The 13,636-nt window shown below is 28.3% G+C and overlaps 1 protein-coding gene across 2 annotated transcripts in view; it reads left to right on the forward strand.

Annotated features, from left to right (window-relative positions):
• Tomosyn (syntaxin-binding protein tomosyn) overlaps positions 1 to 13,636 on the forward strand; it is a 108,517-nt gene that overhangs the window by 35,562 nt on the left and 59,319 nt on the right. For both annotated transcript variants that reach the window (XM_065506608.1, XM_065506609.1), the window contains exons 2-4: positions 11,270 to 11,512; positions 11,931 to 12,028; positions 12,536 to 12,724. In XM_065506608.1, coding sequence (XP_065362680.1) covers positions 11,390 to 11,512; positions 11,931 to 12,028; positions 12,536 to 12,724 — 410 coding nt within the window. In that variant the 5' untranslated portion in view covers positions 11,270 to 11,389. The remainder of the gene's footprint in view (positions 1 to 11,269; positions 11,513 to 11,930; positions 12,029 to 12,535; positions 12,725 to 13,636) is intronic.

A 13,636-nucleotide genomic window follows, 5' to 3' on the forward strand; every position in this document is an offset into this window, starting at 1 on the left:
GTCATTCCGTTTGTAATTTCTACATTTTTCATTTCCGACCCTATAAAGTATATATATTCTGGATCCTTATAGATAGCGGAGTCGATTAAGCCATGTCCGTCTGTCTGTCTGTCTGTCTGTCTGTCTGTCTGTCTGTCTGTCTGTCTGTCTGTCTGTCTGTCTGTCTGTCTGTCTGTCTGTCTGTCTGTCTGTCTGTCTGTCTGTCTGTCTGTCTGTCTGTCTGTCTGTCTGTCTGTCTGTCTGTCTGTCTGTCTGTCTGTCTGTCTGTCTGTCTGTCTGTCTGTCTGTCTGTCTGTCTGTCTGTCTGTCTGTCTGTCTGTTGAAATCAGTTTTCTGAAGACCCCAGATATCTTCGGGATCCAAATCTTCAACAATTCTGTTAGACATGCTTTCGAGAATTTTGCTATTTAAAATCAGCAAAATCGGTCCACAAATGGCTGAGATATGAGGAAAAAACCAAGACAACCTCGATTTTTGACCTATTTTTTTACCTATATCTGGATTACTAAGACATTAATATAGACAATATGGATATCTAATGATAGATATTTCAAAGACATTTGCAACGACGAATATAAGACCATAGAAAGTTGGACCTACAATGGGTCAAAATCGGGAAAAAAATTTTGAACCAGATTTTTTTTTAAAAAAATAAAAAACAAAAAAAATTTTAAAATTTAAAAAAAAAAATTTTTAAAATTTAAAAAAAAAATTTTTAAAATTTAAAAAAAAAAAAATTTTAAATTTAAAAAAAAAAAAATTAAAATAACAATCGAAAAATTTTTTTTTTCCAAAAAATTCAAAAAACAACTGGAAAAAAAATTACAATTTTGAAGTATAATTTGGTGAAGGGTATTTAAGATTCGGCACAGCCGAATATAGCACTCTTACTTGTTAATTATGTTACTTGTCGAAGTACCGGCATATTCACGGAATAATATTATTTCCAATCTCTATGGAAGAATAGACCATTAAGACCGAGCCATATCAAGTAAATTTGTGATTTTGGCTGAATTCAACTAGGAATTAAATAAGTAATTTCCCATATATTTTGGTAATTTCCAAATTAACCCTTTCGGGACGGAGTTTTATTTTGAGAACCAAAATATATATGCTAGAAATATGTGCATATTCTAAAAGAGGAGGAAAAATATTATGTTCTGCATACTCAGAATTCCTGAATTCGTCCTTTTACCCTGGGACATATAATCCCAATCTTTATTCTTGATGGGTCATTCGAAATTAAAAAATTAATAAAACATCAGAATATTATTAAATTTAGATGGAAGTACACATTTATTTGCTTATTTATAGCATTTTATAAATGTAATTAAGGATTTAATTTGTGGAATAGTCCAAAACACTTGTAACACCAAGCGTTGTTGCAGCCTGAGCATATCATATTTGTACACTACTGGCATACTGGTCTAATATAATAAAAATTGAGAAATTCGGGAAATATTTGGACCCTCTGATATCAAAAAATTGGAGCAAGGTGGGTAAAAATTTTGAAAATTAAATTTTCAAATAGGAATATCTCCTAAGCTATAAGAGATATTTGATAGATACACTAAGATTTTTTATAGTGCTTGACGAGGAGATTCTTTAATTATAATTTTTTTGAAATCGGAATCCAAACTAGGGGATCCAAAAGTGACCTACATTTCGATTCCCTGACCGCGCCCTGGTGGATCCATGAGGTCCAAACTCAAGACTTCCTCTTTGCGCATGTCAAATTTCATTCAAATTGGACTAAGCGTTTAGAAGTTAGAGATTTATTTCCCTCTATATTATTTCTACTACCTACTTCCAAACTGCTCAAATTTCTACGCAGGCATGTTCCGTTATTATTTTATTCAAATATTATAATGAACTCTTAAACATGGTTTAGGTGTTACTTAGATAAGAAATTGCATTTGAAAATTGCTGGGACGTATTATCCCAGTAGTCCCGAAAGGGTTAAGTTACATATGGGCAATTCCACGGGAATGACTACCACGACCGAAAACCCAAAAACCTTTGAAACTTTTTTTCAAGAAGATTTGAATAGGAGAAAACACTAAAATATTACTATGTGCAAGTATTTAGAGCTTATTACAACATTTTATTTTTGTAATAAGCTCTAATAATAGTTTAAACTGACTATATTTAATTTTTTAATTTAATTAACAAGGCTAAAATTACGGTTAAAACTAAGTTCCAAATTAGCTTGTAGTATGAAATGAATTTGACTCTGAGTTTGTTTTTTTGCTATTATAAAATTGTTTATTGAAACCGAATGTATATTTTCTATTCACTTTTTTAGTTTTTGTATACATATGTATATTTACAGAATATATATTGTTTTATTATTAGAGAAAAATCTGTCACGTACGGTATGTCACGTACGATATTAAATTTTATTTATTATAAAATCATCCAAAGATTGTTTTTATTTAAATATGACGGATTGTAAAGGAAAAATATTTCGTTTACAATCCGTCATATTTTTAGAATTCGAATATTTTCCCATATTTCTACATGTACCTCAAAATGAGTTCCGTTTTATGTCACGTACGATATACCCTTAATTCACTCGATATTTTGGACAACAATGTTTCGAAAGAAATTTTTATTATTTTAAAATATAGTACCCTCTGAATGGAACATAAAGACCAAATTATTTTTCAGATACTCTTATTTTTGCAAAATCTATTCCACTCTATAGGCTTACAAATGTCACGTACGATGATATGGAATTGCCAATATGTTGCTTAATTTGCCAGAAACATGTTACCTCATGTCCCCAATCTGAAAATCGATGCCCCACATAAATCCCTATTTTACCAAAAAAAAAAATGAATGTAGTTCATTCATTCTTAATGTCTTTCTAAATTAGTCAATTAAAAATAGCATCCAAGAACAGCTTTTAAAGATGAAATGGGAATTCAAATATTTCACATTTATTTAAAATTATTATTCTAAGATTTTTCCAAAATCATAGATGTGTTTCAACAATGAAAAACTGAAGAAAAAAACGAAAAACCGTTTTGTTTTTAAGACATAAAAACCGCGGTTTCGGTTATAGCCGAACACGAAACTCTAATTTAACATAACCTTTGTATGTATCTCTAAATCTCTTGCATTTAGTTGATTGTGATTATTTTTGTACTGTTTTCATAACATGCACTTTTTTTCTATAATGCAATTACATAAAATCCAATCAACTTGTCAAATAAATAATGTTAAAAATAAACAAATTAATAATTTTTTTTAAAAATAGTGCAATATCTACTATTCATATAAGAGTACAGTCTGCAATTAATAAAATTTTAAAACCTAAATATGAAATTTATTTGTTGCACGAGAGCAATCTGAAAATTTCTTAGAAAATCTATGAATAGAGTTCACTGTTATGGTATGTTATTTTCGTCATACTTAATAGTGTATTTCACTTCGTTTCCTTCTTTTCTTCATTTTGACAACATATGTTCTAATTACACTATACAACAAAATCAAATTTTTTCCCAAATTACAAGATCCGACCAATAAATTTTGGTAGAGGAGGCAAAAAAAAAGACACGTATGTATATCGGCGTTTTGAAAGTTTACATCTGAATTTCATTTGAGGGGGGGTTAAAGTTTCCCAACTCTGGCACATTCTTATTGTTAATCGGCATAAGAAACCATTTGATACTTATATTTTAGGTATAAAATGTATTCAGCATATTTATGTAAAATGTTACGGAGAATATTTTTGTAGAATATGTTAACCCTCTAAATCCTCAAGGCATGGGTCTTTTTTGTCCTTATTTTAAAAAAGAGGAAAAAACCATTAAGCAGGGATTTAAGGGGTTAAAATGTTCCGCAAAAATATTACCCGTGAAATTTTACTATTAGTCCCAGAATACACCAAAACGGAAAATTCAACCAGAATGTCAGAAATAAGACACAACAACAGAGAGTTTAGGGTTAATTTCGCATTTATTAAGAATTTTATTTTAAAGTACCCCAAAAATTTAGTATGAAAAAAAAAAAAATATTTCAAATTTAACTAAAAATCACTAATATCTCTATTATTTTACCTTCATAGTGTCCACGGACATTATGACACCAACGATATAATGTCATAATGTCCATGGACATTATGTCAATGGACACTGTGACTTGCCACCGTTTTAAAGACTATAGAAAATGTGGTTAGTAAACTAACCACCAAACCGCAAAGAGTTAACCTATTTTGTTAATTTTTGGACACATACAACTGTTTGTGCAAAATTTACTATCGTGTTTTTATTGTTCTTAAACGAGACCGATCATTTTTGACCAACATATGTATAATATTCCTAGAGGGAAGAAACTGCCTTCAACAGTCAGGTGGATGGATATAGCTAGATCGCCTTTGAATTGTATATGTTGACATAATATATATACTTTTTTGGGTCTACGACTTATATTTCGATGTGCTACAAACGGAATGACAAAATCAATAAACCCCCTTTTTTGGTGGAGGATATAAAAATAGTAAATAGCGGTATTCACAATGCAGTGTACTTGGCCTGGTAATATAGTAACAGAGCACAATAACAAAAAACTAAAACTAAAAATACATTAGAAATTGAAATGTTTATCAATAAATAGCTTTTCTGCTTTTTTACTAGGCCAAGTACTTTACATTGTGAATACCGCTAATTTAAACCCCAAAAACGTTTAAATATTTTTGGAAATGTTTAATGTTTTTTTCAACTTTAATTAGACGCAAAATTACCTAATTTCTGCAGGTACGATTCTAATTTTTTTTTACATAAAATTATAAAATTATAGAAAAAACTAAACCTAACCTGATTTTATATCCTAATTATTCATCCACAAAATTTTTCTAATTGTATTAATGCATTATTCAATTGTGAAAAATATGATTTTCTGAAGACATATTTTCATACACAAAATTAAAGAAAAATTATTCATAATACAATTTTGTTGAATGAATTCTGTCTTAAGATTATTTGTATTGCATAGATTGCATAAGGTGAAGTAACATTTGGTTTATTTAACAAAATGTGTTTGTAGTTACGTGACGTTAAACAGTTGAGTTATTAATGTCAATGTTTAATGTTTTACCAAATAAAAAAAATATCACATAACTATAATATTTAATAGTAAAATTTTCATTAAATAATCCTAAAAATATTTGATAATTTATGAACTTGTGGGCTTATCATTTTTACAAGGGTGGTTTAAATGAATATTTTTATTTTCAAAGAAACCAAAGTACATATGTCGTTATACATACATTGTTTTTTATGCCTAACAATACATTTTAATCTCCATAACAATAAGTTCTTTTTTCATCCTTCTTCAGGAGCTCCTGCTTTAGGTATTACGCCTCAAAATTTTAATTGTTAAAAGTTAAAGGAACTCATAACTAGCGCCAAATTACAATCTGAATTTTTTTCTTTTTTTTTTGTTTGCCTCAACTGAAATCGTTGATTTCATGCGATAAAAAATTGTGCTCGTTAGTGTTACCTTATGAATAGGGTTTCTAATTTTACTGGAAAAAAATCCTATCATTCTCAGCGATTTTGAAAAATTTCCAATTTTTTTTTTTTAAATTCAAAGAATTCCCAGAACAAATATTTTCTCTTTATTTCCCGGGAAATGTTTTTCAGAAAATTTTGGGAATATATTTGCATTTGCATACAAATAGGAACCCTAATTATAACATTAAATATGTATGTTTCCATGTACACACATTATTATTATTATTATTGTTGTCGTTGTTGTTTTTATTGTATTGTATTATCCTTTGAAAGGATTTGCTTTAGCTGTTGCGTGTGCCATGAGTATTTGCAAAGTGTTGAAATATTAACTTGTTTCATTTCATTTTCTCATTTGCCATTTTGGCGAAAAATCGATTAGAATACAAACGACATACATATGTATAATATGTACTATATACGACAATAAAAAGCGTGAATAGTTTTTTTTTTGTTTGTTTTTTTTTTATATCTCAGTTTTCTCTTTCATTAAAAATAAATGAAATCCATTTAAGCAAATGCCATTGTTGTGATGTTTGATTAAATTTAAGAAAATCACTTGCACCAACGACCTTTTTTTTATTTCAGTCTCAGATTATGTTCATTATACAGTGTCGGACAACAAAATAGATTCACGATCTAGCATAAATTATACGAAAACTTTAATATCCGCCACAACTAGAATTACAAAAAACCGGCAAATTCAAAAAACCGTTTTAAGGTTAAACCCAAATAGTGATGTTTTGAAAAAACCGGTTAACCGGTTTTATATAAAAATTTTTAATCAATACAAAAAAAAGGTCTACTTAAACTAATTTTTATAGACATGTTAATAAAAAAACAAGTAAGAAAGTATGGTCGGTCAAGCCCGACCATATAATACCCTACACTAAGTAAAAGAGTAAAAACATTTTTCTTTTAAAATTTCAATAATATATATTTTTGAGTGATTTTCGGAAGTGGGCCTTATATGGGAGCTATTACCAATTATGGACCGATCACCATGAAATTAGGTCGTGTGATTTATGTCTATATTAAAGTTAACTATGTTGAATTTTGTGTTTATACCAACATTTTTAAGCGATTTATGCACGTTAAAGTGATTTTCGGAAGCGGGTCTATATGGGAGCTATGACTAATTATGGACCGATCGTAACAAAATTTGGTGACATGAATTTTTTATATATAAAACTTATTTGGAGCGCAATTTGTGGAGCTACATTTATAAATTAAACATTTATGACCGATAAAGTCCAATTTCGGAAGGACATTTGTATGGGGGCTAGGTGAAATAATGGGCCGATTTCAGCCAGTTTCAATAGGCTTGGTCCTTCGGCCGAAGTTGGCCATTTTTAGATGTTCCAACTTTTAAACTGTCAGCAAGTTGTTTTGATTTTATTCAGAATTTTTTACCAAAAATAGCTGATATGTTTAAAAAAAAATGTCGACCCTCCATAGGCTCCCTATATCTAAAAACCCAAAAAATTATCGAGCAGAATTAAAAATAATAAATATATATATACCTAAATATCTCTTTAGCTAAAAGAGATAACTTACATACATATATATTCATGTTTTTTGTAGAAATTTCAGCTCATTCGGATCATACGATTTTTGGCGATTTTTTTTTAAAAATGTGAGCCCCTCAATTGTGTGTAATTGTCTTTTTTGCGTTTTAATTGTCTCTTCGAAAAAAGGGTCAAATTGACCCCTAAAGAGAGGAGATATATGGTTAAGATCTTTCAAAAAAATTATCCCCATAAAATTCCACAATATAAATCTGACAATAAGAATTATCTCAGACATTAACTTACAACATCACCCTTCGATCAAAAAACTAAAACTTTGACCCACTGTAAAAAAAATTCAGACCAGCTGGACTATTAGCTTATTCTACAAAAATGATCTACTCAACATGGCCTTTCAGAATTATAGGGTCGCTATTCTGTTCCAATCAAAAAGACTTGGGTAGTTCATGAACGAACTCATTATTGAACGATTCCATTATTTGAACTAAATGAATTAGTTCAAATCGTTTACTCACTTATACTACATTTATACGCACGACTTATTCGCAAATAATTATATTGAAAGTTGATAAATTAGCCGTAAAAACAGTGAATTAATTTTTTATTTGCAAATAGCTAAATCACGAAAACAATTCCTGATTAACGACACTATTTGCAAATAAGATTATTAACATTACCATATTTTTTGATTTTTTTAGTTTTTCTTTCGTTTTTTAAATATTTCATTGCGTTTTTGCATTAGTTGGATTGCAAGACAATCAAGAATTTTTTTCATTTAAAAAAAATAATAATTTTTCGTAACCAAAGTGACATACAGTGAATGTCACTTAAAATCGTACACCATCGTAGTCAAATTTTATTCATTAGTTTTAGAAAGTTGATGTTTTGGAAATATTTTAAAATGCTATTTTTATATTGTGTGTGCTATTACCTATCAGAAAATTGGGTATAATTTTAATTGCCCTTATCCACAAATAAAAAATTGGGTAAGACTGTCAGTGCTTAGAATATAAACGCTTCATTTAAAATCGTAAAGGCACTAAAAAATAGCAAATGATACCCTACAAAGTATTAGGATTATTTAATATTAAATTTTTTTTAATTTTTAAAGTTTTAATTATAATTTAATATAATTGTACGAATTTAAGTGAAATATGAATTTTGTGATATTCTTTAATTTTTATCAATATTTTTTTAACGAATTGAGATTTTGTTAACTTTTTTATTGAAATACATATTTTTTGTTCCAATTAATAAAATTACTTTTAATTTTTTATATAATCACCTATAATTGCCTGTATAATTTCATAATATTCAAAAAAATATGTTGTACGATTTTGAGTGACACTCACTGTATAACCAAAGAGTTAGTTAATTGCAATTTATTTTTATTTGCGAATAGGCTACGTATAAACTTAGTATTAGTTAAGTATTGAACTATGAACTTAAATGTTTCAAATGTACTCTCTTAACTAAATGCGTGTTTTCGTTATTTTTCCTTCTTCTTTTTATACGAATTCTGACATAATGCCGAAAAAATAATGGTCATACTGGATAGAATCTGTTCTCAGAATTATCCGGCAACTGACAGCAAATTAAAAACCCAAGGAGCATTTTAGCTCTAGTATCATATCTGTTTTTTTAGTTCAGAACAGAGAGGCAATTTTAATATAAGAAATGTATCACTCTTTTTTTTTATAAATAGGTACATTAGGGTGGCCCTTAATAAACGAAAGTTGGATTTTGGCCATTCTCACCCTCCAGTTTGGTATATAATGCATTTTTTTCAGTTTTTGTAATAATTTTGGCATTAAATAATTACTTTTGAAATTTAATTTAAAAGAATCGAAATGTACACGTAATTGTCGTTCTAATAAGATATAAAAAACATATAAATTGGTTAAAAAATGTTAAAGTTATTAAAAAATCGCCAGGCCATTAACGTGTCTCAGGCCACTAGAACAAGAAATGTAGAAACAAAATTTACGTATTTTGAGAAATATTAAAATAAAAGCAAATTTTTACTTAAAATATATCCATATTTACTTGTATATGAGTTTTTGTCTTCGTAGGATACCGTTAACCTATTCGCAGGTTTAAAAAAAAAATAAAAATTTTTTAACGGCAGTTTCAAAACTCCATTTTCATTTTGTTCAACAAATTTCAGAATTTTTTAATCATCTCATTGGGATTTATTGTCAACATAATAGGGAATAAAAATGTGAAAAAGTATGTCAATACCTCCTATAGTTTTTCCGTACCTGCGATATAAATTTTGCGATTTTCGAGAAAAACTAATTTGTTGTCCATATTTTGGCGAATGAGCCCAATTTCCTTACTGTTATTAATTTTAAGTAAAATCTGTTCAGAATATTATAGTCCAGATAATTCTAAATATACTCCGAAAGTTTTACTAAAATTGGAAAATAATTAGCCCAATTATGAATAAAAATTCCCCTTTTCTCATGGGAAAAAACTCCCGGGGAACAAACTCCCGCTGAATTTTTTATTCATAATTGGGCTGAATATATAGCTTAACACTAGTTGATATAATTAATAATTCAAAAATAGAAAATTTTGGTTGTAATTTGTATTATTTTGAATTAGTATTTTTCATCTCTTATTCGATTTCCTATAGGGTTAGTTATTTTTTTGTTAATGAAGTTTTGTTTGCAATAATTAAGATTTTTAACATACTATATTTAATGATAATTAATATGTTAATTATCACGATACATTTTTATACTCGTTCGTTTGTTTTTATTTTTGTGTTTTCATTTCTTTTTGTCATCGATACAAAGCAAATGCATGAACTCTGATGTTTAGTAAGTCCCGGTCCACACTGTGAAACATTTGCTGCAAAACATTTTTAAATTCTCTTTTGAAACTGCATTCGTGTCCACACAGTGAAGTTTTTGCTTTTCAGTTTTTGACATTTCTGTACAGTACGAATACGAACGAATAAATGTGGATGACATACTCAACAAAAACTTCATGTACATGAAACAAAGTTCCCTTTTTCATTCCTCTTTCCCCTTTCATCAACAAACTCAAATGTTTTGCAGCAAATGTTTCACAGTGTGGACCGGGACTAACAGCAGTAACATGTTAGTGACGTCATAAACAATTTGTTAAAAGACAATTTGTTTTGTTATTATGTTTTGTAAAAATTATATGCACAATGGGTCGATCGATGGCAAAATTTTGTTATAATCTAATATTAATGCATAATAATATTAATATATTAACACTATTGGAGATGATAATATTTAGTCAAATTCCATAGGATATTTAGTGGTGATATGAGTGATGATTTTGGTGATGAGCGTGATTCAGAATTATATTTTAAGATAATGATGATGATGATATTTGAAGATGATGATAATGAAGTAGTCTATGGTTGCATTTAGAAGTTGGATTGAATATTGCGGTCGGCTATTTTCTTTTATATTTCTGTTGTAAAAATGTTGTTGGAATTATGATTTTGTTTGTAGCTTTGCGAGGTGGTGGTTAAAGTTAAGGATGAAATATGTAGATGTTATCATGTCCATATTTATGATAAATAAAAATTAACTCGGACTCGGATGACATGATGACCATGTATAATTTTGATGTCAAAGGATCCGTAGAAAAAAACTCTTTTTATTTTAATCTCAAAATTATGATCGAAATTCACGTATTTTAATGATATTAACATTTAAATATATATAGATATTTAGATTTTTTTTTTATTTTCTTCATTCTCAACTTTTATATAAAATTGTGGCAACTCACACAAGTAGAGAAAAGTAATACCAATTATTAAGATAAAAAAATAATTAAAAAAAAACAAATGTTCTTTCAATTATTTTTCTCACATACAAAAATAGCATAAGATTTGAAGATATATTGTGTTACCTATTTTGTATTGACATACATACAATGTATAAATAAAATTTGGTGGACTAACACATAATACAACTAAAGTACTGTATAGAGGCAATTGCAATCACAGGCTGAACCAAAAAATTTTCTTTTTATTAAAACGTTAATTTCAAAACATAAAAAATCTGCAACAATTCCCAATAAGATTGAGCTCGGGACATTCCAAAATGAAGTTATGTTTTACAGTTTGCAAATAAACAATTTATATATGTATTACGCCCAACATTATTCGTATAATATATAACTTATATTTGAATATATTCACATTTATATTAACCTATAAATATTAACTATTTTCAGGGGTTAATGGATTATTATTTGTAAGAACAAAAAGAAGAAAAAAAAACAACATTAACTACAATTAATCGTTAAACTGAAAATCTTCTACATATTTTCAACAAATACATTCTATATGTAAAAATGAAAAAGTTTACCTTCAAAGGAGTTCTAGATGGATTTCGACAAACTGTTCAGCCCCAGGCCATACGGCAGGAGCAAGAAATTCAGGAGTCTTTAAAAATTGAACATTTTGCTCTTCGCAAGGTAACTATAGTTCTAACTAATTACATACTTTTATCATAAGTTATTTTAAAACTGTTTTTGTTTGTGTTGCTTTAAGTAAGTAAGAGACTCGCTCTAAAATACAATTGCGATAGTTAGCGTTTGTTTTATTTGGTAGTGTTAAATTGAAAACTATCATAAGACACACGCGGCTATTGCAGCTGTTTTATAGTAAAGCGTAAAGTAATAAAAATGTAAAAGTGAAGTCTTTCAAAATTAAATTACAAATTAAACACTCTTTAAATACAATACATGGAAGTAATTTATATTGTGTAAAACATGTACATTTAAAAAGTAGAATCGTGATTGAACAGTTTTTTTTTACATATTACAACCACAACAAAACTGCTAATAAAACTTTAGATATTAAATTAAATTAAATAATTTTTCTTCCATTTAGACCTTTCGCCATGGATTTCCCTATTCTCCAACTGCTTTTGCATTCGACCCTGTTCAAAAATTGTTAGCGATCGGTGACAAAAATGGCAGTTTACGAATGTAAGTTTTTGTACAAAATTAAAATAAAAAACAAATTAGATCTTTAATTAGGTATTTAATTAATTTAACAGGTATTTAATTTGTAGTTTTATAAAATTTCGGGGAGTGCGAGTCGGATTATTGAGATACATGGTGTAAAATTGAAACGTTTGCAAATTTTTGTTAAATCGGATAAGTTAACTCGTACCGTATCGGCTCTAAAGTTTGAAAATTCGTTTTTACGTTTTCATCAACAAATTAAATAAATATTAATTTTCGCCGTTAATACGGAATAACGGAATCGTCATTTCTACAATATTATCTTTTTAAAGAGATTTGTCAGATGGAAGAACAAAATTGACTTTTAATCTATTTTGCTTTAAACAATAATACGACTAGCACTCCTCGGAATTCCCCCAAAATAATAATAATAATTTCATACAAAAAACAACTGCATACACATGTTACAATTAATTTAAAAATTTGGTTTTTAATTTTTATCATTTATATTTTCATTTACATTTATAGTTTGGGTCGACCTGGTGTTGATGCTCATATTAAGCACGAAGGTGAATCCGAATGTGCTGTTATTTTAACTGACTTCATAGTGAATGATGGCAAATTGGTGACTGTAACGGCTGATGATACAATTCATTTGTGGAATTTACGTCAAAAAGTACCACAAGTTATTCAAAGTTTAAAATTTCAACGCGAAAGGTAAAATAAAACGTACAATAACTATAAATTTGTTAAGAATAATATTAATATTAACCAGCTGGTCCATAATTTGTTTTGTTATACTTATATAGAGGAGTAAGAATTACCCTTTTTATCCTGTAATTTTGTAGGCAATTTATCTGAAGGATATTTATATATTTCGAACAATAGTTATTTGTATTTATAAACTGGATGTTTTTTTAATTGTCCCTTTTCATTTTTAATTTTCCCAAAATAAAGTAAGACATAGAGAAAACATAAAAATAAACAAGGAAGAGAGCTACATATATTCGGCAGTGCCGAATCTTATATACCCTTCACCAAATTATACTTCAAAATAAAAATTTTAAATATTTTTAGGTAAACAAAAATTTTTTTTCCAAAGTTTATTTTTTTAAAAAAAAATTTTTTGAATTGTTTTTTTTTTTTTAAATTTAAATTTTTTTTTTAATATTTAGCGAAAAAAAAAATTTATATTATTTAGATATTGATATTGATGTATGAATCGTGTATGTAAGTTATTTGTGGGCTTCGGAAAGTTGATTTAAACAGATAGACGGAAAGACAGACATGACTTAATCGACTTTGTGGGGTCGCAAATGAAAAATGTAGAAATTACAAACGGAATGAAGCCCCCAAATAACTTACATACACGATTCATACATTAATATCTCCGAAATTCGTCCGTCTCGGTTGCTATTTAAAATCGAGAAAATCGGTCCAAATGGCTGAGATATAAGGAAAAAACCAGGACAACCTCGATTTTTGACCTATTTTGACCCATATCTGGATATGGATATATTCATATTGTCTATGAATATAGACAATATGGATACCTAATGATAGATATTTCAAAGACCTGTGCAACGTCGTATATAAGACCATAGTAAGTTGGACCTACAATGGGTCAAA

This window comes from Calliphora vicina, chromosome 4, assembly GCF_958450345.1.
Source record: "Calliphora vicina chromosome 4, idCalVici1.1, whole genome shotgun sequence".
Classification (NCBI taxonomy): domain Eukaryota; kingdom Metazoa; phylum Arthropoda; class Insecta; order Diptera; family Calliphoridae; genus Calliphora; species Calliphora vicina.